At 47.0% G+C, this 21,945-nt stretch overlaps 1 protein-coding gene across 1 annotated transcript; it reads right to left on the bottom strand.

Moving 5' to 3' along the window:
* Positions 1 to 2,688: 2,688 nt before the first annotated feature.
* Positions 2,689 to 14,606, bottom strand: ZNF622 (zinc finger protein 622). Its single transcript, XM_037529995.2, has 6 exons — positions 13,943 to 14,606; positions 12,956 to 13,204; positions 12,591 to 12,753; positions 9,831 to 9,943; positions 4,172 to 4,315; positions 2,689 to 3,267 (listed from the first exon to the last, which is right to left on the bottom strand). The coding sequence occupies exons 1-6, from the start codon at positions 14,547 to 14,549 to the stop codon at positions 3,140 to 3,142; spliced, it is 1,404 nt and encodes a 467-aa protein (XP_037385892.1). The 5' UTR covers positions 14,550 to 14,606; the 3' UTR covers positions 2,689 to 3,139.
* Positions 14,607 to 21,945: the final 7,339 nt, after the last annotated feature.

Raw genomic sequence — 21,945 nt, 5'->3', positions numbered from 1 at the left:
CAGAGCCCAAAAAGCCCTCGTCTCAGCCTGGGGATGATCTGTCTGCACCTGTCTTCATCATTCTTCACCTGCCTTTGCTCCATCGCCTCTGCCCACATCCATTGGCCCAAATTCACTCACGTGGCCTTGTTGCATGGCAGGCCGGGAAATAGTACGACAATAAAGCCACACGCTCAGAAGAACAGAGGGAGGGACAGGGCCTGTCCCACGCGTGGTCAATAAATTATACTAACATCCAAATGTTTGCAGCATTCAAAAGCTCATCATATCTTCCTGATCGCCATCAATTTCAGGGTCATAAATAATGTGCCAATTGCAAATGAGCCTAAATTAAATAACATGTACTTACCAGTGTCAAAGCACTTATCAATGTCTCCACGACTGCCAGCAACTCCCCTGCTAAAGTGTCTGCAAGTTGAGTTGGCAACATCATTCTTACCTGGGCTCCTGCCTATGCATCATGATGAATCCAAACGAAGAATGTTCAACGAGATCGTGGCAGAATTTGGAAATAACTAAGGTGGAGGAAAGCGGCTTGACAGCTAAGAATCCACACTCAAAACTGGTTGGGGACAAAATTCGTTTACCTTCAAGGCAAGAACAGGTGGTGTTTTCTTTCACGTGTGTAATGGTGTTGTTTATGTATGCATCACCTAACATTAAATTCTAGATTTAAAACAGGATTCCTTCACAGCTGCTGCAAGTTTAATGGTCTTGAGTAAATGTTTACAGACGCCTGAATATGCCCTTAGCCGAGCGCGGCATGATGAAGAGGGCTGGGCCTGAAATCACCTCTGTCTTCCTTAAGTGCTCAGCCTCCCTGAGTCAAATTCCTCAGCTGTGACCCGGATTACTACCTACACCTTGCGGTGGAGAAACAAAAAATGGCACAGAAAGCCCTTTATACCAGCCGACACGGTCACACCCCGCGGAGCAGAGAACACTCGGGCTGCGTCTGGTCTGCAGATAGGAAGCACCGACGACCCCCAGTGCCCCCGGGGGCCCGGGCAGCAGACACAGGGAGGGAACCAGATTATGCTCTCCTGCTTTTGATTCCCGTCTTGTTGTCTCAAGCAAAAGACGGATAAATCAACTCACCAGGGCCATGTAGTCCTGGCTTACTCCCAGGAGGAAAGAGAGCACACGTCACGGTCACGGCCACCGTCAGCCCTGGTGAGCCAGCAGCAGCACCAGCGCTGACCTGGTCCCGACGGAGAACCTTCCATAGCATGACTGCAAGCTCAGACCACTGCCTATAGGCCCAGGCACAGAGGGAATCATCGGGAGGGATGTACTGATTTTTTTAAAACTGGATTTAAGCAAGAAGAAATGTGAAAAATAACCCGGCGGAAGCAAATCACCATGTTAAGCATTTCTCACTGGGAATCGTAAATGCTCAAGCCTAAGGTGAGGGATGCCAGGCAATGAGCAGGGAGCTGCACAAGAATCACACGGGGAGACCCAACAACATAGCGCCGTGGGGTGACGGGTCCCAGACTACCTCACCGAGCTACAGAGGACAAGGGGTGTGGCAAGCGGGAACCCAAAGGAAACACGTCTCAGAGAGACATTCCACACTTTCCACACCAAGTGCCCCGGGAAGAAGTTCCATTGTCGGGCGTTTGCATGGCATGTTTCCGTGTCAGGAGGTGAGGTTTCAATCTTTCTCTTTGCCCGCCCTCCCAAAGAGAATTTCACTCCAGAGAAGTAAATAAACTGAATTTGATAAAGCTATGTGGCTAGGAGCAAGACGATGGGCCCTCCCACAAATCACAAATCGCAGCTAAGAAGGCACCTCCCAAGCCTGGAGACAGTGAGGAGACAGTGGGTGGGCACCGCCATTGTGCCCAGGCCCCTGCCAGTGACGAGGGCCCAGAATCCCAGGGCCTCACACAGCGCAGCACACATGGTGCTGGGTGGCTTTGGCTGCAGAGAGGGAAGCACCGAGCAGGAGACGTGCCCTGTGGCCTCACACTGTCGGAGGTGGGCCAAGTGTGTCCAGTGAAAACCGGCGAGAGCTGAAGCACAACTTCACGTGCCTTTGCTAGGTCTTCAGATCACCACCTGCGACATCTCCCCAGGACAGATGTAAAGGGGTGCCACCCAGGAGGGGCCCTCGTGTGGGATGCAGGGACACCCACTATGGATGGCACAGGATGAACTTGTGTGCTGAGGGGACAGAACTCACCTCGGAATCCCAAGTTTGAAGAGAGAGAAGCATCTCCAAGTGAGACCGAGCAGGGGAGCTTTCCCTGGCCTCCGGGAGCCCCTCCTCAGACTCACAGGAGGGCAGAGCACACCCTCCTCATGTTGGGGGGCTGTGCTAGGGGCTGACTGAGTCACGGGGCCTTTGGCAGATTCAACCCCCACAGGCTGTGTGGGAATAAACGCTGTTTCACAGATTCTAAGAACCAAGTCACTTTCCCAAAGTTACCTTTCCCAGAAAGGGAACTCAGTGCCCACTTCCCAGAAAAGTAACTCAGGGGATTTGAACTTCATTTCCAGCATGTCCTCCCCCAAACCGCCTAAACAGAATCTCCCCAAACTTGACCCCGAGGTCATTTTTGTTTCTAAGAGGAGAGCTCAACATTTGACTTTGACTTTCTTCCTGAACCAACCTCTCAGGTAAAGACAGCACTGGAGGGTGCAAAGCACTGCCCTGGGTGGCCCCACTCAAAATTGGGCTCCCAGAAGGTGACAGACGCGCTTTCCCTGGGCCCAGACCTTCCCCCAGATCCTGCGCTGTGATCCACCCAGGATTGACTTTCAACCTTGCTCCTGCCTAAGCTTAAAGCCTCCTGAGGCAAGCCCCAGTGCCCCAAGGAGTAAGTTCTCCTGAAGGGTACAGGGAGCTCACCAGAGACAAGTTTCCATGATGTTCGGACAACAGTAAAGCAACTGCCCGCTGGCAGCGCAGGGCCTGGGGTCTGGTGGGTACATCTCTCACTCTGCAGAAACAGCTCTAGACCCTGCCCAATAACAACACCTCAATGCCAGCACGATCCCGACTTTTATTATTAGTCAGACCGATCACGACGACGAGGGCGAGAAGCAGGCACAGGCCAGTGCACAGTCCAGCACCCACCAAACTCGGGCCAGGACTCGTGGAGGTGGGTGGCAGCGCACTCCTCTCTGGGCCTCAGAATCGCACTTGGGCCCTGAAGTGCATCTGCTTGGTGGCGTTGTTCTTCATGCCCGTCCTCAGCATCCACTTGGACTTCATCCTCTGCACGTACTGCATGTCCCGCTCTCGCATCAGCGCCGCCCCTGTGGCCAAGGGGGCGAGAGACCAGGCAAGGGGGTGACCCGTGAGTCTCAGTTTGCGTCTCATATGTAAAGAGCTGTTAACCTGGGGTCTCTGTCCAGGGGGCCTTGGGTCCCACGTCTGCATACCAGAACTTTCCTCCCTGCACACGTTTCTATGCAGTTTTCACCACCCGTAAAGGGTGTCTAAGCTCCAAGGATGTACGGGGCAGAGGCAGACCGCGCACGGCAGGCAGACAAGACCAAGTCAGTGTCTGCGGGACTTGGGGCTTGTCCGGCCCACACGCAGGAACGGTGAGTTTCATATGCAGATACTCCAGAACACACTGAAATTATTTTACTCTGATGGGGTTTCAGAGCTCAACAGTGTCGATGCCCACTTTACTCCTCTCTGTTCGCTGTGGGAAAATCACGGCCTTTACTAGGGCAGGGGCTCTAGAACACCTGTTGGATGACCCTGGCCCCCAGGACTCCCGAAGGCAGGGCCCATCATCTTTCTCATCTTACAAATGTGGAAACAACGTGCTGAGAATAATGGAATCGCACCCACTTACTCATCTAATGAGGGCATCAGAGAAGCTACATTTGACTCCACAGTCCAGTGCCAGAAGGACACTCTAACTCCTCTGTAATCTCTCCCTTTGACAATTACAAAATAATTATTTTTGTAACTATTCCCTTCTAGAAAGTTACTAGTGTATATGCAGTTTCAGAGAGCACCAGAAACGTCAAGTCCGTACACCATGGAGCTCCGGGCTCGCGTAACCGTGTCCAGCGGTAACGGGGCCTTGCGGCCAATGCTTGCCCTACAGAAGGCCTGCGAGGGTGACATAAACGGAAGCGACGTCCCCCCAGCCTGCAATACCTGCAATACCCGGCTGCCCCAGGGTTGCGAGCGTCGACGTACCTGTGCTGCCGGTCCACCCCAGAGCTCTGTACTGCCGCAGCACCCGGCCCACGGCCTTCTGATTCCTAGCGACGGCCACGGCTCTGGATACGCCAAACCGCTGCTTGTAGTATCGCATCAAGGAGCGGTGACCCACTCTGGCACCTGTTTTGCCAAAGAGCAATATTCAAACATGGACTTGGATAGTTTTTCAAGGCAGAGGTACACAGAATGGGCTTTCCAAACCAGACCTGTACAGATCTCTAGCTGGGAGTAGGAACAGTACACTACCTGCTGGAGGAGGATCAGAGCGAGCCTTAAAAAAAAAAAAAAAAAAAAAAAAAAAGCCTAAGAAGAAAGTGATTTAAAAAGAGAACAGCAAGCCACTGTTAAGTGAAAACTCAGTACTTAAATGCAATATGCCTCATAGAAGTTCACAGCAGTGCCCACATAGGGCCCAAGGAGGTAAGGGGTCTGCACTTTATTTTTTTTAATACAAAGGGGATTAAGCATAGAGAGCGATCCTGATGTTTATGTCTTGGAGTCACAGTTGGTCTGGGACAGAAATCAATCCACCTTCGCTTAAATTTCTGTGGCAACGGTCCTCAAATCCAAGCGCCTTTACCCCCGCGGGTACATGGCCCTGACTGGAGACACATCTCGTTACTGGAGCTCCGAGGCTACTGGCGCAGAGCGGGGAGAGGCCAGGGACGCTGCCAACCTCCCGAGCGCAGCCAGACCCCCAAGATGGAGGATTACCTGGCCCGAGAGGCCCACGGTGCTGAGGCTGAGCCGCCCTCTTGCTCTCTGTGCGGGGAAGCACCGCTGAACTGGAACTTTAAAAGATGACTAAGCCACATTGTCTGGACTGCTGGGGCTGATGCAGCAGCAGCTGTCACGCTACGTGTGCCACGATGCTATCTGCCTGAAGTGAGTCATCACTGGTCCTTCCCCGGGACAGTGGGCCGGGCCGGGATCTGCACTGCACTGCAGGGAACGGAAAAGTTTGCTGACTACCTGGACACAGAAAAGTAGTTACTTCTAGGTGTTCGTGCTGTGATCAGACTCCAGAAGTGACAAACAGAAGCTTCTGGTTCACAGATGACAAGGCCTGAGGACACCAACAGGGGAAAACATGTTTTTCCCTGAAGCTGACTGGTTGCTTAGCATTAACAAGCTCCCGCCCACAAAAGCAAGTACAGGTAACGGCTAAGATCAAGTTTAGGAGGAGGCTCTAGCAGGCAGATCTGCCCTTGTCTACTGTGACTTTCTACTTGTAATGTTAGGGCCGGGTGCTGCAGGTTTGCGATAGTTACCTCAAAAATCATTAAATGATAATGCCAGTCAATTACATATAAATCAATATATTTATCTTCTTAAGCAGCATTTGGAAATACATACTGTTGAAGGCTGGCTTTTAAAAACATCCTTGAAAAGGGCCTCTCTAGTGGCACAGGGGTTAAAATCTCAGCACTATCAAGCTATCTCCAGCCACTGTACATGAGTTTGATCCCTGGCCAAGGAGATACCCACATGGCGCAGCAGACCTCTCCTGTCTTGCCCGCTGCTCCCCTCAGCAGGGTATTTCAGTCAGTCTGCCTGTTCTGCTCCCCACTCTGTCTCTGGTGGATCCTCTCACCCTCCCACACCTCTGGCCAACACCCCAAATCTTGTACGCATAAATTAAATAAATCTTTAAAAACAAACAAACAAAATATCCTTGAAAAGGTTTCACTACTCAGTGCCAAGGTTTCTAACAGCCTTGGGGGATGGAAGGGTGGGCAGTAAAAACAGCCGTGCCCAGAGCCAGCCTACCCTGGGTCAGTGACAGCACCTGACATTAAGCATCAAGTATAATATGTAAAGTACAGCTCACTGGAAGGCCCTCATCAAGGAAAAGTATTTTTAGAACAGTGTGACTAGGCAATAAATAGCAGGTGGAGCTCTCTGTCTGAGCGAGCCACGCCTGCCTGACCCGGCAGCACAAGCTCATGGAACTGCCCAGCTCTGCTCAGCCAACAGCCTCACACGCGATGTCATCAGACAGTGGGAAAGAAAAATTTCCAACTGTAATTTTCCTACGAAGATAAACTATGTCTCTCTCCCAGATCCACCAGCAGTTTCACCTGGCGAAATGGACGTGTTTTTCCCACGAACTTATCCACAGCAGCTGAAGAGCATTGAAGTGAAACTCAGGGAACCCGCCTGACCAGTCATCAAAACAAATGCTCACAGCGCCCTCTTCTGGATCATCGCTGTCACTGCTCTGGGGTCATCTAGGTTCTCAAGTATGGATAGATTTAAGGAACCACCACTGATTTTGGAACAAATTAAAGCTGACTAAAGTGGGCACAGTGGATGGAATATTACTAAGTTCTCCACATTTGAAACCATCTCAAATAGCTTCATGCTAACATCCCTGGCAACGCAATCACTCCACTGCAAAACTGAAGTGGCGCTGGACAGGTAAAATTGTCCAAAGAGGTAACCAGTGAGTAAATCCGCTGCTGGACACCACTTCACGCTTCTACTGTGTTTATGCAGAGATCTCCCATCTTCCCAGTTCACTGCAAAACTCCCCAAACCAGTATTGAGACACGGGAGGAGACAAATGGCCTATAAGCTGTCAGGTCTCCCTGCAATCAGACTGATTGAAGGAGGCTTGCCCTTCAATGAGACGGCAAACACTGGGTCACATTTCCAGCACTGTAGCATCTAGTAAGAAGTTTCAGAATACTGGCGGGTTGTGATATGTTAAGAAAGCTTTCCTTCTGAGCTATGAAAAAAAGGGGCCTCCCTGGTGGCACAATGGGTTAAGACTCAGCACTATGAAGCTATCAGCAGCCACTGCGGCATTAGTTTGTCACAGGGAGCTGACCCACATGGCACAGCAGACCTCTCCTGTCTCTCCCGCTGTTCCCCTCAACAGTGCATTTCAGTAGATCTGCCTGTTCTGCTCCCCACTCTGTCTCTGGTGAACCCTCTCATCTTCCAGACCTCTGGCCTGTACCCCAGTTCTTGTATGCATAAGTAAAAATGAATCTAAAAAAAGATGAAATTTTGGCATATGCAGAAAATTGAAAGGAACAATAGATTATGTGAGGTCAAGTAAGTCAAAAGAGAAAGACAGATATGGGATGATTTCATCTACATTAAAAATAAATTAAAAACCAACCCAAACAAAATGAAAACCAACCAGTGACACTGACAACAGAACTGAGGTTACCAGAGGGGAAAAAGGTGGGAGGTGGGAGCAAGGGTTGGGAGGGAGAGGGCGGATTTCAAGAATAATGGTGGTTTTTCACAAATAAAAAGCTCACGCTGGGGAAAAAAGAAAGAAAACTATGCTTTGTTGCTATTTAAACCAATCCTATTATAAGGTCTCAGCATTCAGTCATCTGTAAAGACCCATCAAGGCAGCAAATGATGTATATTTAGATGCTTTTATTAGGGCTCTTACTCTTCTGCAGGTCACAGATGCTTTAAGAAACCACAGTTTCTCCCCAGAGAAAAGGCCTCTACCACACAATAGTCAGAAAATGTATATGGGGCCTCCCTGGTGGTGCAAGAGGTTAAGACACAACCTATGAAGCTGTCCGATCCCCAGCCGGCCAGGAAGCAACCCACATGGAGCAGCAGACCTCTCCTGTCTCGCCCGCTGCTCCCCTCAGCTGTGTATTTCAGTGGATCTGCCTGTTCTGCTCCCCACTCTGTCTCTGGTGAATCCTCTCACCCCTCAAGCTCTGGCCTGTACCCCAGCTCTTGTATACATAAATCTTAAAAAAAAAGAAATGTGTATAGACACACAGGTAACTTGAAGTAGTTACGACATTTACCCAGGAAATTCACATACTGCACAGGGCAAAAAACTGTGCCAGTCTAGTTAAGAATGCTGGGTGAGGCAGTACCCGGCCGCGTCGAGGTTTTTCCCAAGCGTTTTGACGCAGTCCTACAACCAACCAGCTACTTCACCTCTAAGTCTATGTCCGAATACTTTAAAATAACATGACTCAGCAAGAAGACCAGCAGCGTGAGCAAGGAATCCCAGACTTCAAGCTATTGTCAGGCCACTTTCTTCTTCGACCTCATGGTGTGACACACAGCGACACGCCATGCTACCGCGGACAGCAAGTGCAGCGCTGAGCCCCGAGGCCGCTTCGTGACCAGAGGAGCTCTGCTCATCTGTCCTGCACCACAGCGGCCCAAGGGAATCAATCTTGCCTTTTAAAAGTCACCTTCACCCTCTCGATCCCTCAGCCAAGAAATATTTTTTTGGCTCCTGAATGTTTTCAGATCCTGTGCTGAGAGCAAGAAGCAGTCTATGTTTTCAAGCGTAAAGGGGAGGACAGGCAAGCAAGGCAACACCTGCACACGAGGGTGAGGGATGTCACAAGGCCTGCGGAAGTCCTGGGGCACGGGAGACTCTTGCTACTAGGACAGAATCCGAGCTGAGAAAGGCTTCCGGGGTCACACACCCAAGCTGAGTCTTCACTGAGAGAAGACAAGAGGCAACGCAAGCGCAAAGCCCAGAGGAAGAAACCACCACGGTGGTGAAGGAACAGCCCAGGGGAGCAGCAGCTGCAAAACTCAGCTTCCCTAAAGACAAAGCCTCTCCATGGAGAACTCCCAGGGGATGGTCAAAAAAATAAACTCCTGATGATTTTATAAAGAATGTTCTAGTTGTCAGGAGGAAAACAGACTGGGCATGGCCAGACAGGAAGATGACAGGTGACACAGACAAATGGGAAAAACAAAAAATATATTAAAAGCAATTTAGGAGCTGCATTTAGTAATCATCTGAAGGCAGGAGAGGAAGAGGAGTATCCTAAGAAGAAACCCAGTTTTGGCTTTGGCTAATCTTGGAAAATGCAGTCCCCTAATATGTCTTTTAGATAGCTACAGAGCCTTTTTTTTTTTAAGTTTCAAAACTGTTAAGTCCAGATGAAAATTTCTCTCAAACAGACCAAATTTCTTACGTACAAACACTCACGGGCATGCACTTTTATAACATGCAAAGGCAGATGTGAACGAGGCCGGCGACAGTCATGCTAACATGCTGCCTTACAGGGCTCATCCCTACAAGCCCTGTGGGATCTTATTCCACAGTTAAGGAAGCAAACTTAACGAGACACATCTGCCCAGACACATGGACTCCTCAGTAGGTGCAGGTAGTACAAGGAGGACCTTGTCTCTACCATTACCTCCCCGCCTTCTCACACGTTTCCACGGCTGCTCCTGTTTTATCAGCTGATCATAAGATCATAGACAATAGTGCTGCTTCTCATATTTATGCCTCCTCTTCACACCTGGATTAAATCCTCACCAACAGGAATCCTGCACCCCAAAACGGAAGGCAGAATTCAAACTCAAAGCCTCTCCAATAGCCAGAACACACAGGCAAACCAGGCTCTACTCAGTCAGATACACCCAGGCCAGGTTACCATTTGCAAGTCTGAGCAACATGCGGAACCAAGAATAATCAAAGAATTAAAATTCAAAGGTCAGATAAACAAGAAAAACCTAGATGGGGCCAAGAAAATAAAGAAAAGGTCTACGTATTTGAAAAGAAATGACTAATCAAAGCAAACTTGTTTATGTTCTGTCTGGATGGAAGGGACTGATAGGAACATGCCTCTTCGATAATCTCACTGGCATTGAACTATTTGAAAAGGGAACTTACCAGAAGGCAGAATTAACTCCATGGTTTCATCATCATATTCCAGGGGCTTTTCTGAGGATAATTCCTCAGTCTCATCAGGGTCCTCGCCTTCCTTATGGTCTGGATAGCTACTCCTGTAGCAATGAAAAATCATTAATAAACACCTCAAATTTAACTGACACGCAAAAATCGTGCTTCCCAATGTGGAAAACCCACCACCCACTTAAGTGGGGAGTGCAAGGAGGAACAGCAGCAGAGATTACAAACTGAAAGTTTTGGAGCGACAACAACTTTGTGGCATTTTCTCTGTATGAAAGTGTACAAATGGTCTATGAACTAAAAATGAATCGCAGGCATAAATGTAACACAACTTTGTAAAAACTCTACGGTAACAAAGGAGACAACCTACATGACTTAGGTGTGGTTCAAGTGGTAAATTTTTTAGCATGACACCAAAGGCATAACCCATGAAAGAAATAACCAACAAGCTGGACTTCATTAAAATTAAGAATGGGGCCTCCCTGGTGGCGCAAAGGGTTAAGCACCACACTATGAAGAAATCCGCAGCTTCTGCGGCACGAGTTCGATCCCTGGCCGGCCAGGGAGCAGCCCACATGGCGCAGCAGACCTCTCCTGGCTTGCCCACTGCTCCCCTCAGCAGTGTACTTCGGTCAGTCTGCCTGTTCCGTTCCCCACTCTGTCTCTGGTGGATCCTCTCACTCCCCTGCATCTCTGGCCTGTACCCCAACTCTTGTATGCATTAAAAAATAAATCTTTAAAAAAATAAAAAATAAAATAAAGAACGTCTGCTCTGTAAAAAACAATGTGAAGAAAATTAAAAGACAAGTCACTGACTGGAAAAAAATATGTATAGAAAACACATATGATAAAAGACTGTTATCCAAAATATATAATGAAATCTTAAAACTCAGTAAGAAACCAAACAATCCTAAGAAGTGGGTCAACCACCTTAACCGGCACACAGATGAGAAATAAGCACTGCAAAAGATGTTCCACGTTATATTTCATCAGAGAAATGAAAATTAAAACAATGAGCTACCACTTACCCCCAATTAGGATGACCAAAGTCCACACAAAAATCTGAACATAAATGTTTAGAAGAGTTTTAGTCATTAACTGCCCACATGTGCAAGCAACCAAGATGGCCTTCAGTAGGTGAACGGGTAAATGAATATTTTTCAAACCAAAAAGGACTGAGTTATCAAGAACCAGTCTGAAAAGGGCTACATACTGTATTACTTTAACTAGATGACATTCTAGAAAAGGCAAAATATGGAAACAGAAAAGTCAGTGAAAAGATCAGTGGTTACCAGGGACTGGGGTGGAGGAAGGGCGTGATCACGAGACAGAGCACAGGGGAGCCTTAGGGTAATGAAACTAATCTGCATGAGACTACAAAGGTGGATACACATCATTATACACCTGTCCAAACCCACAGAACAGACACCATCCACCTGTCATCTCTTGATGGAGTATATATGATGGAGTTTGGGTGATAGGATTAAGTGTATACAGGTTCATCAATTGTAACAAATGCACTATAGGCAGGAGAGTATAATGAGGGAGTCTAAGCTTGGGATTCTGGGAACCGAGAATTTATGGGAAAATTCTGTACCTCTTGCTTAATTTTCTTGTGAAACTTGAATTGTTAACTTTTAAAAAAAGGCAAGCAAATGACCTATAACTGAATTCTTTCACCTTTTATTCTCCCCCAGAAAAGTTGCTAAAGTGAAAGGAAGAAGAGACTGCAGAGTTAGAGATGTAGCTATAGTCAACAATTATAAAACAAGTTCTAGAACAGTGATGTCCAGAACTCTGTTATAGAAATTTTCAATATGGTAGCTACTAGTCACATGTGCCTTTAAGCATTGAGTTTTGAAATGCAGGTAATGCAATTGAAGAACTACCTTTTTAATTAACTTAAACTGAGTACAATAAGCAAATTACCATATTAGCACAATACTAGAAGAATCTGTTCCTAAAAATGTTCACAAATGTATAGAAAACAACTGGAAAAATACACACTAAAATGTTAGCAATGATGGAAAATCCAACAGAAAACACAAGACTTAATCAAGCACTTCACAAGCTATCTCTAAGTGGCCAATTAATATATTAAAAGGTTCTCAACTGTACTAGTTATCATCAGGAAAATGCAAATTAAAACCACGAGATACCACTACTCAGACATCAAAGTGACTACGAGAGAGATGTGAAAAGTCAGGAGGAACACGCAAAAGGATGACTTCTAAGACTAAAACTTTTCTTTCAGAACCCCTGCATCTCATGGCCTCTGCACACCTGGCCAGAATGATTTACCTCTGCTTGTGCAGCACACTTGTGCTTGATCTCAGGCATCCTGATGCGAAGAACTAGTGTCACAATCCCGAGCACAGACTTATGTATAATGTATGAATTACTCAAGATTCTGGTTAAGAGTGAACCACCACTGGGGTAACCTCACGCAGAATGCCTGGGACTGGACCAAGTCAGCAACCATCTCAACTCGCTCAGGAGACTGCTTATGATTCAAGACTCTCAGGAAACCAAAACGTGAAAACTAATTTCGGTGCCTCTGTTCATGGCCCGACAACACTGAAATCCTGACCATGTCACCATGAAAAACAAAAACAAGTTTTCAAAGAGTTATTACGAATACACTGCACGGTGCCAGATACACGGCAGCCCCTGGCACATACAACATCGCTTTAATGCAGATCTGATGACCTCACTTCTTCACATTACAAACTACAGACTCACCTAAAATCATAGAAGTCTGCAAATTCCAAAGCAGCATCCCCATCTGTGAAGAGCTTACAGTGGCTTTTGTCGTTCATGTGTGCCTGGACAGCCTCCGTGGAGTAAAAGGATTTCCCTTTCTCATTGCACCACAAGCAAATGTTCCCAACACCAACTTTCTCTCCTAGAAAAATAGGAAAGATTGTTGCAGCTAGATCAAAGCTTACATGCATCCCCACAATTCAAGAAACATGTTCACATTTTGATTGCCACAAAATAAACAGGTAATTTAAAAAAATTAATGTGAATCACAAACTAACGTTCCCCTAATACCTGTCCCCCAAAATGTGGTATTTCCTCATTAGAAGGAAAACTATCACACTTACCCAAATATTTTATCAGTCCCTTAAGATCTGAAAGATATTCTATGTCAGGAATAAAGAAGCTGTGGACTTTAGTCATGTGAGCCACATTTTTCACGAGGGAGCTTGAGTGATGGGAACAAAACAGGCAGTCCGTTATGGGGATGGCACCAAGGGGGGGGCCCTGCCCCTGCTCCTCTGCCTCCGCGGTCTCCGCAGCCTCCTCAGCCTCCTCACATTCCAAGTCTTCGTCGGAATCAATATCTTCCCAATCTTTAAGTCAGAGATATGAAAGCCAAGTTAGTTTAAGAAGAGCGGTCACCACAGCCTGCGTGAGCACACGGATTCCGCGCCCCCGAGAGCACAGTCCCCTATGTGGTGTGGCCAGGCTGGAGCACCCGTCTCCCCCTGATGACTAAGAAATCCCTTAATGCCTCTTTTCCTGTGTATCATGGGCTTGATGAAGGCGTCTCCTGCTTCCTCCCCCGTCTACATGAACACACCCACGAGTGAGGAGGGAAGGCAGGCATCAAGTCAAGGAGCCCGCGCTGCTGGCTCCAGCTCCACACTAGAGGTTATTCCGCTGATCTTGAGTCCCACACCTCATTACCTTAATCAACTATATTAAGTGCAAACTCATTATAACCAGAAACCCAAGAGAACTACAAACTCTGCAGCTGCTGGTGTGGGGTTAACACGACCTCCCCGTGCACAGGGCTAAGAGCCTCCCCTCCAAAACAGAGAAAGGACAGCCCATCCTACAAGAGCAGGTAGGGAGCCGCCCCCCACTCCACCCCCTTAACGACTCAGACTCCGAATCCACTACAGGGAACTGAGCAAACTCCCACCGCTGGCCAGACCAGTCACTCAGAAAGGATGGCGAACGCCCTTCCTCAGTATCCTCCCTTTAAAGCGGACGCCACCCCCTTCTCCAACCTGGAGGCTAAATCTAGAAATTAAGGGGGGCTTGGGAAGGGAGGGGGCGTCCTCCCGCCCCCCCAGGGCCTTTACCGTCCCCGTCCAGGTCTTCCTCCTCCTCGCTGTCCTCCTCCTGCTGCAGCTTCGCCCACTTCCTCGCCTGCTGCTCAAACCACAGGAGCCGGGGGGCCTTCTGGGGGGCGTCGCGGTCCGGGGTCGCCCGCGCCCCCTCGGCCGTCTCCCCGGGGCGCCCGGCCGCCGGGCCGGCCTTCTTGGGGGACGGCTGGGCCTTGATGGCCTGCTGGATGGCCGCGTTCACGGCGTCCTTGTCCAGGCCGTCCGCGCCCAGCCCCTTCTCCAGGTTCTTGGCGTTCATCAGCTCCACGCTGCGGCTCGCGGCGCGCACGGCCTTGCGCTCGAGCTCCGCGTGCCGCCGGGCCCGCAGGTGGTTCTCGTAGGCCTTGAAGGACGCGAAGCGCTTGCCGCACGCGGCGCAGTAGGTGGCCGAGCCCTGGCTCTGCTGCTCGGCCGCGGCGCGCTGCGCCCACACGCGCTCCCGGAAGCCCTCGGCCGACACGGGCGCCATGGCCGCCACCTTGCGCCGCAGGTTGTAGCGGTGCCAGTCCGTCTTGTAGTGGGCGCGCTGCGACTCCGCGTCGCCGAACGCCAGCCCGCAGGTGATGCAGGTGTACGCCGCCATGGCCCGGTGGGAATGCGACCGACGCAGCAACCGACGTAGCGAGCCGCGACAACCCGCGCGACGCGCCCGGACGCGCTCCGTCAGAAGGCGCGGCGACGACGGCCTTTATACCCAACCGGACAGGAAGTCCCGCCTCTCGCCTGTGGCCACGCCCCCACTAGAAAGCCCTCTGAAGTTCAGGGAATTCTCCGACAGTCAGGCCCCGCCCCCCTGCTCTGATGGGGTTGCTGATTGGATAGGTCTGAGTCGCGTGCTGATTGGGTGAATCTGAGCGGTGCCCTGAGGTGAGCGCTGATTGGATGGGCCTGGAGTTTCTAGGGCTCCCTCCGCGGTGGGTGTTCATTGACGCGCGCGGCGCGGGTCCGTGGGTCCGCGCGGGGGCTGCTTCGTGGTCGCGGTTGTGACGCCGCGCGACGTGACGCGTTTACGGCTGCGCGAGAGGGGCTCCCCGGGCGGCTCCAGGGCCTGGACGGTGCCCTGGGGGCCCCCCGGGTCGGCTCGTGCTCTGATCCCGGGAAGCGCGCGCTGCGCCCCTGGAGCCCCGCAAGTGGGCGTCGGGAGAGCGCGGGCTGCGGTTGGGCCCGCAGACGGGACCCCGAGAGCGGGACCCCCGGCGGGACTCCGGGCATCCGCAGGAAAACCGGCAGGCCCAGCCGGCCCGGCCTCCCCGGGACCGCGGAGCCGCGGGGGGCGGGGGTTGGGGGGGCGGCCGGGCCAAAGCCCCCCGGCGCCGCCGAAGTCCAGCCCCGCGTGTCATTCAAACCACACGATCACTTTTTTTTGGTGTTTGTTTCGTTTCGTTTTTTAAAGGTTTATTTATGCATTCAATAGCTGGGGTACAGGCCAGAGGTGTGGGGGGTGAGAGGATCCACCAGAGACAGAGCAGTGAGCAGAACAGGCAGACTGACTGAAATCCACTGCCGAGGCGAGCAGCGGGGAGACAGGCGAGGTCTGCTGCGCCCTGTGGGCTGCTCCCTGGCCGGGGATTGAACTCGTGCTGCAGCGGCTTCACAGTGCTGCGACTTGCGCCACCAGGAAGGTCCACGGTCACATTTTATTAAAAAGCAAATAAAGAGGAACCGTTGACAGATTTTCTTTAGCCCAGTATATCCTAAACAGTATAGTGTCAATCTGTGCTCGATCCAAAAGATTTCGTGAGAGAATTTACATTTGTTTTCAGGTACTATTCTGGGGACCTACTGAGTTTTTTGCAATTAGCAGCTTATCCCAGACGAGCATCCTTTCGTGTACTCTGTGAACTGTGTCCCTGATTGGAGCAGGGTGTGATTTAACAGGAAATATGAACGTTAAAAGCTTAGGGTGTTCTTAGCCTCAGCTGCACAGTTTCAAGGACCCAGCCAGCCCCCACACAGAATGGAACATGGTGCCCAGGATCCCCGCAGCCCATGGCACCAAAAGATTAGATGTTTTCAACATGTTGATAACTAGGGTTCAGTTGCTCGAAACTTATAGCAAATTCCTCTGGCTGCAAATAAAATTCAAAATCCCTCCCCTCCCCCAAAATTTGCATGTTGAAAATTCAAAGCCCAAGGGGGGGGGTGATTAGGCCATGAGGGCAGGTAAAATATTGCCCTTCTCAGAAATTGCTAGCTGTTCCCCTCCTGCCATGTGCAAATACAAAAAGGCAGAGACCAGGATGGTGCCTAAAAAAAGACTATCTTGGCACCCTCACCTGGATTTTTAGCCTCTAGAAACATGTGAAATAAATTTGTTTTTAAACCCCTTGGTCTGTGGTACTTTGTTAGAGCTGTCAAACAACTAAGGCGCATTTTATTATAAGAGGCCCTTTATGATCTGTCATCACCCCTACCCAACCTCTCATCTCCCACCACACCCGATTCCACACTCTGCTCACCCACTTTGGCCACATACTTCTGATATCCTCTAACAGGGCTAAGCAAACATCTTTTTGGTAGTACTAAGTCATAGAAACCGTTTACTCTTGTTTGGAACATTCTTTTGTCGGCTTGCTCTTTTCAGTTCTCCACCTAAATGCCTTTTCAAGAGTCCCCTCCCTGCCCTTTTGTCCAAAATAGTGCCTACCCACAACTGTTAAGTCTGCAATAAGCATAGCTTTTCTGTTTTTGTATATTGTATATATTATTGTATTAGTAATTTTTACTGTGTCACTTTATGCCCTCATTTAGCAACTTAAAACAATATCTTGTCTCAGTTTCTATAAGTGAGGAATTTGAGTGGCTCATGAACATGAGCACCAGGGGGGAAGTGATGTGAAGGTTTGACTATGGCTGAATCATCCCCCTGCAAGGGGACTCAGTTACACACTGACAAGAGGCTTGGATTCCTCACCAAACAGACCTCTGCATGGAGCTCCTTGTCCACGCATATGTCCTCAAAACAAGTTATGTCCTCAGAGGGTGGCAACCGGCTTCCCCAAAGCCTGGCTTTGGAAGTCACGGTCATTTTCACAATGTTATGACTTAGGAAGTCTGGCCCCATTTCATGTGGGAGGGGGCCATATAAAGGTGTGAGTGAAGGATCATTTTGGGAGACTAATTACCACTTGCTTTTGTTCACTGTCTACCAGTTCTAGCACGGAAAGTCCAGGGTCTCAGGTAACCCCTCAATCCTGGGCAGACCAGGTAGTTAGTCACATCATATGTTAGTCATCTGCCTACTGGCTACACATTAAAAAAGAAGAGAGAAAACACTCATAAACAGAATCACAAATGAAAAAGGAGAGCTTTCTATCTTCAGAAATGCTACAGATAACAAAAAAATATAAAAGATCATAAGGGATTACTGTGGACAATATGCCAACAAACTCGATAACCTTCAAAGAATGGATAAATTTCTAGCTCAACTGGAGGTGATACTAAGTGAAATAAGTCAAAAAGGAAAAGACTAATACCAGATGATTTCATTCATATTTGAAATATAAAGAAACAAAAAGGGACAAAACTAAACCAAAATAGACCCTTAAAATCTGACTGTAAAATTGAGGTCGCCAGAGGGGAAGGGTAGGAATGGGGAGCAAAGAAGGGAGAGGGCCCATTGGGAGGATTATATGGCTTTGGTGGTGAGCATGGTGTGGTAACATACGTCTGAAGAGGTCTGCATCATATAATTTTTTGTGAACCAGTGTTATCCCAATTAAAAAAAAAGTTTAAAAAGTAAAATAATGATTAAAAAAATGCCAAGTATTAGATTATATTGGAAAGAAAAGTTTAGGGTCAGACTGGTTTTTCCCCTTACTAGTTTTATAATCTTGGACAATTTATTGAAACCTATCTTTCTGAAAAAAATACTCTAATAACCCCTTAATTGCAGAGTCATGGGAGTACAAATGATCCTAATTGTAATTGAGTGTAGCCCATGGATTAGGCTAAGGGTTGGCAAACATCTCCTATAGTCACATCAGGTAGTATATATTTTAGGCTTTGGGGCCTGTGGACTGTCAGAACTATTCAATTTTGCTGAAATAGCATTAAAAACCCTGTTCCAATAAATCTTTTATGGACTCTGATTACTGAATTTCACATAGTTTTCACATCATAAGATACTCTTCTGATTTTAACTCTATAAAAACATAAAAAATCATTCTTAGCAAGCACAGTGGCTTGTATTTGGCTCCAGGCTGTATTTTGCCAATCCCAGTCTTAGACATTTAATCCTCAAAACAACCTCTGAGCTAAGTGCTATGAATTGTATTGATGAAGGAAGCAGATGTTTGGCGACTTGCTCGGAGTCCCATGGTCAGTGTCAGATTCACTATGACTAGCAGAGAACCTCACACATGGCCCACACACGTCGGGAAGACATTTGCTCAACATTTTCATCAATTTATTCCAGAGAATTTATTGGACGATAAAGCCCACACAGTGCCGAGTCATTAAATGAACTTGAGAGTTCTCTTGTAAGCAAGTATCTGATGATAGCCTTAGGTTTGATTTAAAAGGCAGCTTCGCTGAAACACAGGAAGGGAGTAAAAAAAAAAAAAAAAAAAAAAAAATCAACCATGTTGGTTTTCCTGCTTTTCCCCTGGAAGTGCTCCAGACACTTTAAAAAATTCCTTCTCAAAATACCTGCATGAGAAATTAAGAATTAGCTTCCTTATTTCTGTTTTTTTTTTTTTTTAAAGATTTATTTATTTATATAAGCACTGGGTACAGTCAGAAGCGCGGGAGGGTGAGAGAATTCACCAGAGTCAGAGCGGAAAGCAGAGCAGGTAGAGTGACAAAGTACACTGCTGAGGGGAGCAGCGGGTGGCAGGAGAGGTCTGCGCGCCATGTGGGATCCTCACCCAGCGGCCTAGGATCGAACCTGCAGAGGCTGCGGGCAGCTTCGCAGCCCGGTGACCGCTGTACCACCAGAGAGGCCCCAGAGTTCTTATTTCTAACATTCTATCCCAATTTAAATGTTGTGATGGAAATGGAGGAATACATAAAAATATAACCCTGAGACTTTATAACTTCATCATGATACAAATGAGATTTGACAATAGTTCAGTAAGAGTTTTCAGAATAGGGCCTCCTTGGTGATGCAGGGATTAAAGTCTCAGTGCTACCAAGTCCCAGCCAGGGAGCTGACCCACATGGCACAGCAGACCTCTCCTGTCTCACCTGCTGCTCCCCTCAGCAGAGTATTTCAGTAGATTCGCCTGTTCTGCTCCCCACTCTGTCTCTGCTGAATCCTCACACTCCCCCTGCCACACACACCCCTCTGGCCTACACCTCAGCTCTTGAATACATAAATAAATCTTAAAAAAAAACAAAAAACAGAAAAGAGATATGTTTAAATCATTTTCTTAAATGTAGACATCTCACCTGAAAGCAGCCGTATGCCAGCGTTTGCCACTTTTTGAAAAGGAGGAGTTGCACTTACATCAAATGCTGGAAATGCCTAGATATGTTAAAGATATTTGTCAGCTGCAATATCTTCTTTTCTTAATATTCTACTAGATGAGGGAGGGGGCAATTTTTTAAAATTCACTTTTGAAGGTTTTATAGAAAAAAGCAAAGATGTTTCAGAATAAGAAGATAAAATGCTTTTAAGCCTGGATTGTTAAGTTTGAACTTCTGGAGCCCTTCCTTTTTGTTTCAAGTCAAAATTTATAAGCAATATATGCTAGTTTCCATTGTATGGTTTTCCTTAGCCATTTCTAGTAAGTGCAAAACATTTCCCTACAAATCCTCTATTTAAAAAAGATTGTTGTATCACATTCTGATGACTGCACAAATTGTCAAGGTTAAAGGACATGCAACAGTCGCCACTGTACTGGATTTCTTTTTTTTTGTTACTATACCTTAAAACCAGATCTAAAAAGGTTCATGTAAATCAGAATTACACATATCCGCCCCTCCAAAGAAAAACTATACACATACATACACAGAGAGAAAGAAACCCTCAACATCCCTGTTGGTTGGAATTGAGTGCCAGTGTTGCTTTGTGTAAATTCATAATCACATGTGGAACATTGTCATGTACATGTTATGTTTCTCTGTCCATAGAGCTGGTGTGTCACCTCTATAGTGCTGGTAACATTCTTCTACCCTGTGAAACTCTCCAGCCCAAGACCCTTGTAGCATTTATAGCAACATTTGATTCTAGCTTTACTGTTCATACCATCAGCCCTTTATCTTTTTGTAAGCTTGTCCGGTGGCTTGAATGATGATATTGAAAAGACCTTTAGACTTATTGAATCTATGGCCAAGAATGCTTTTTTGGATGAAGAAACAGACACGTGGAGAAAAAAAAACCAAGTCCCAGTAAAAACTACTTTATAAATATGTGACTGTATTTTTCTTCATGTCCAGAAACTATAATTGAATAGAATTCAGGTATATTCCTCCAAAACCCACAACTTCAAAGATCTAACACCAAGTTTTCATTTGTACCAAAATGGGCAAGATAATGAAGGCACAGGCTCACTTTGTATCAATAAAGGACATCAAACACAGTCATGAGGCACTAATGACATGAAAGCTAAGTCAATCACAAAAAGCAAGTGTCCAAAGTCCAGTAACTTCTCTCCCTTTAACATTTGGCAAAATTCAGTCTAGATACTTTAATACCTCAGAAAGAAAAAATAAATAATAGATGCTATGTTAAAATATCAGATTCCCTATGATTAGTCACTAGAAATATAAGAAAAGAGATAAAATGAAGGGAGAGGAGCAAATATTTATATCCTTGGATTATCCTTCCTTTCTGAGGGTCTCAGATGTCCGTGTGCATCTGCAGAAATGCCAGCTGTACCTGAAGATTAAAGAGATTGCTGGTAGTGGCCGACATGGTCCCTCAACACTATTAAAAGTTTGTGTCACAAAAACAAAATCAGCTTGTTTTCTGCTTTCATCCTCTTAAAAATCTACAAATTTGGTTAAAGGTGATCTAAAAATTTAAAGGAAAAATATATTCTAGTTTTCCAAGAAGAAACAGATTACATATTCAGACTTCAAGGGCAAATAAATACATTTTAAAGCCAAGCAAGTGCCTCCGCTGTAGGAATTTCTACAGAGTATGAAACAGAGTCATTGTTTCTCTGCTGCCGATGACACACAGCATAGCACACGGTGGGAACTAGTTTCACAATTTTAAGAGACTTTCTCCATGACATCATAAGAAAGATGAGAGTTCGACCGGTCTGGGCGAGCAGAAAAAATCTGCACTCACGACATCCCTACTACAAATACAGGACAATTAATTGAACAACAAGCACGACTCAATCTCTGTTAATGTCATAACCACCCTCTAAGTGATATATAATGACTTGCTTTCTATGGGTTAATAGCACCCATAGCAAGATTAGGGCTGGCCGTGGATGGAGCATGCCATTTACAACAAGCCTGAGTCAATGACTGCAGGAATACATGGACATGGACCAGCCTATTTAAAGTAGTTAAATATATTTTTATGTTTTTTCTTAGGAAGTTAATCTTGATAGCATTTCCCAAGTCCTTCAACTAAGGACACCTCGATCATGTTGCCTTTTGACATCAGAAAGTACCCCAAATTCTTGTCTCTAAGTGTTAGGAACAAAGGAGTTGGTATGACATGTATTCACAAGTAATTGTCAGTATTTCAGGGAGTTACAAGGAACTGTCTTTTTTGCATGCTTGAAAAATATATTTTAAGGAAAAATTAAAGGATACTTATAGGAGGATCTCAATAAGTTGATGTTTTTTTTTTTTGATTTAAAAACAACTCCTAATATTCATCTCTGACATCACAGCATGTATGCATAGATATATAAAGTTCACTTCCATGCTAGTTACATAAAAACTGTCAGCAAAATAACAATCTATAATGTCACTCGATGTGTGCAATTAATTCACTGCAGTAGGGGAAATAAGAACCCCCCCTCCCAAATCTAAAGTAATCAGCAAAGCTCACAGTTCAAAACTTTTTTTTG

Source organism: Talpa occidentalis, unplaced genomic scaffold (assembly GCF_014898055.3).
Source record: "Talpa occidentalis isolate TD23 unplaced genomic scaffold, MPIMG_talOcc4v2.1 talOcc4.6, whole genome shotgun sequence".
NCBI lineage: Eukaryota > Metazoa > Chordata > Mammalia > Eulipotyphla > Talpidae > Talpa > Talpa occidentalis.
The sequence above is the reverse complement of the archived record's forward strand: the minus strand, read 5'-3'. Positions and strand labels throughout refer to the sequence as shown.

Bases quoted from the DNA above. Each gene is read 5' to 3' on its own strand.
- ZNF622 (XM_037529995.2), bottom strand. From the start codon at position 14,549: ATGGCGGCGTACACCTGCATCACCTGCGGGCTGGCGTTCGGCGACGCG. The intron at 12,754-12,955 runs GTAAGTGTGATA...CTATTTTTCTAG, and splicing joins GGGACTGATAAAATATTTGG to GAGAGAAAGTTGGTGTTGGG. The intron at 9,944-12,590 runs GTGAGTCTGTAG...TCATTGCTACAG, and splicing joins GCAGACTTCTATGATTTTAG to GAGTAGCTATCCAGACCATA.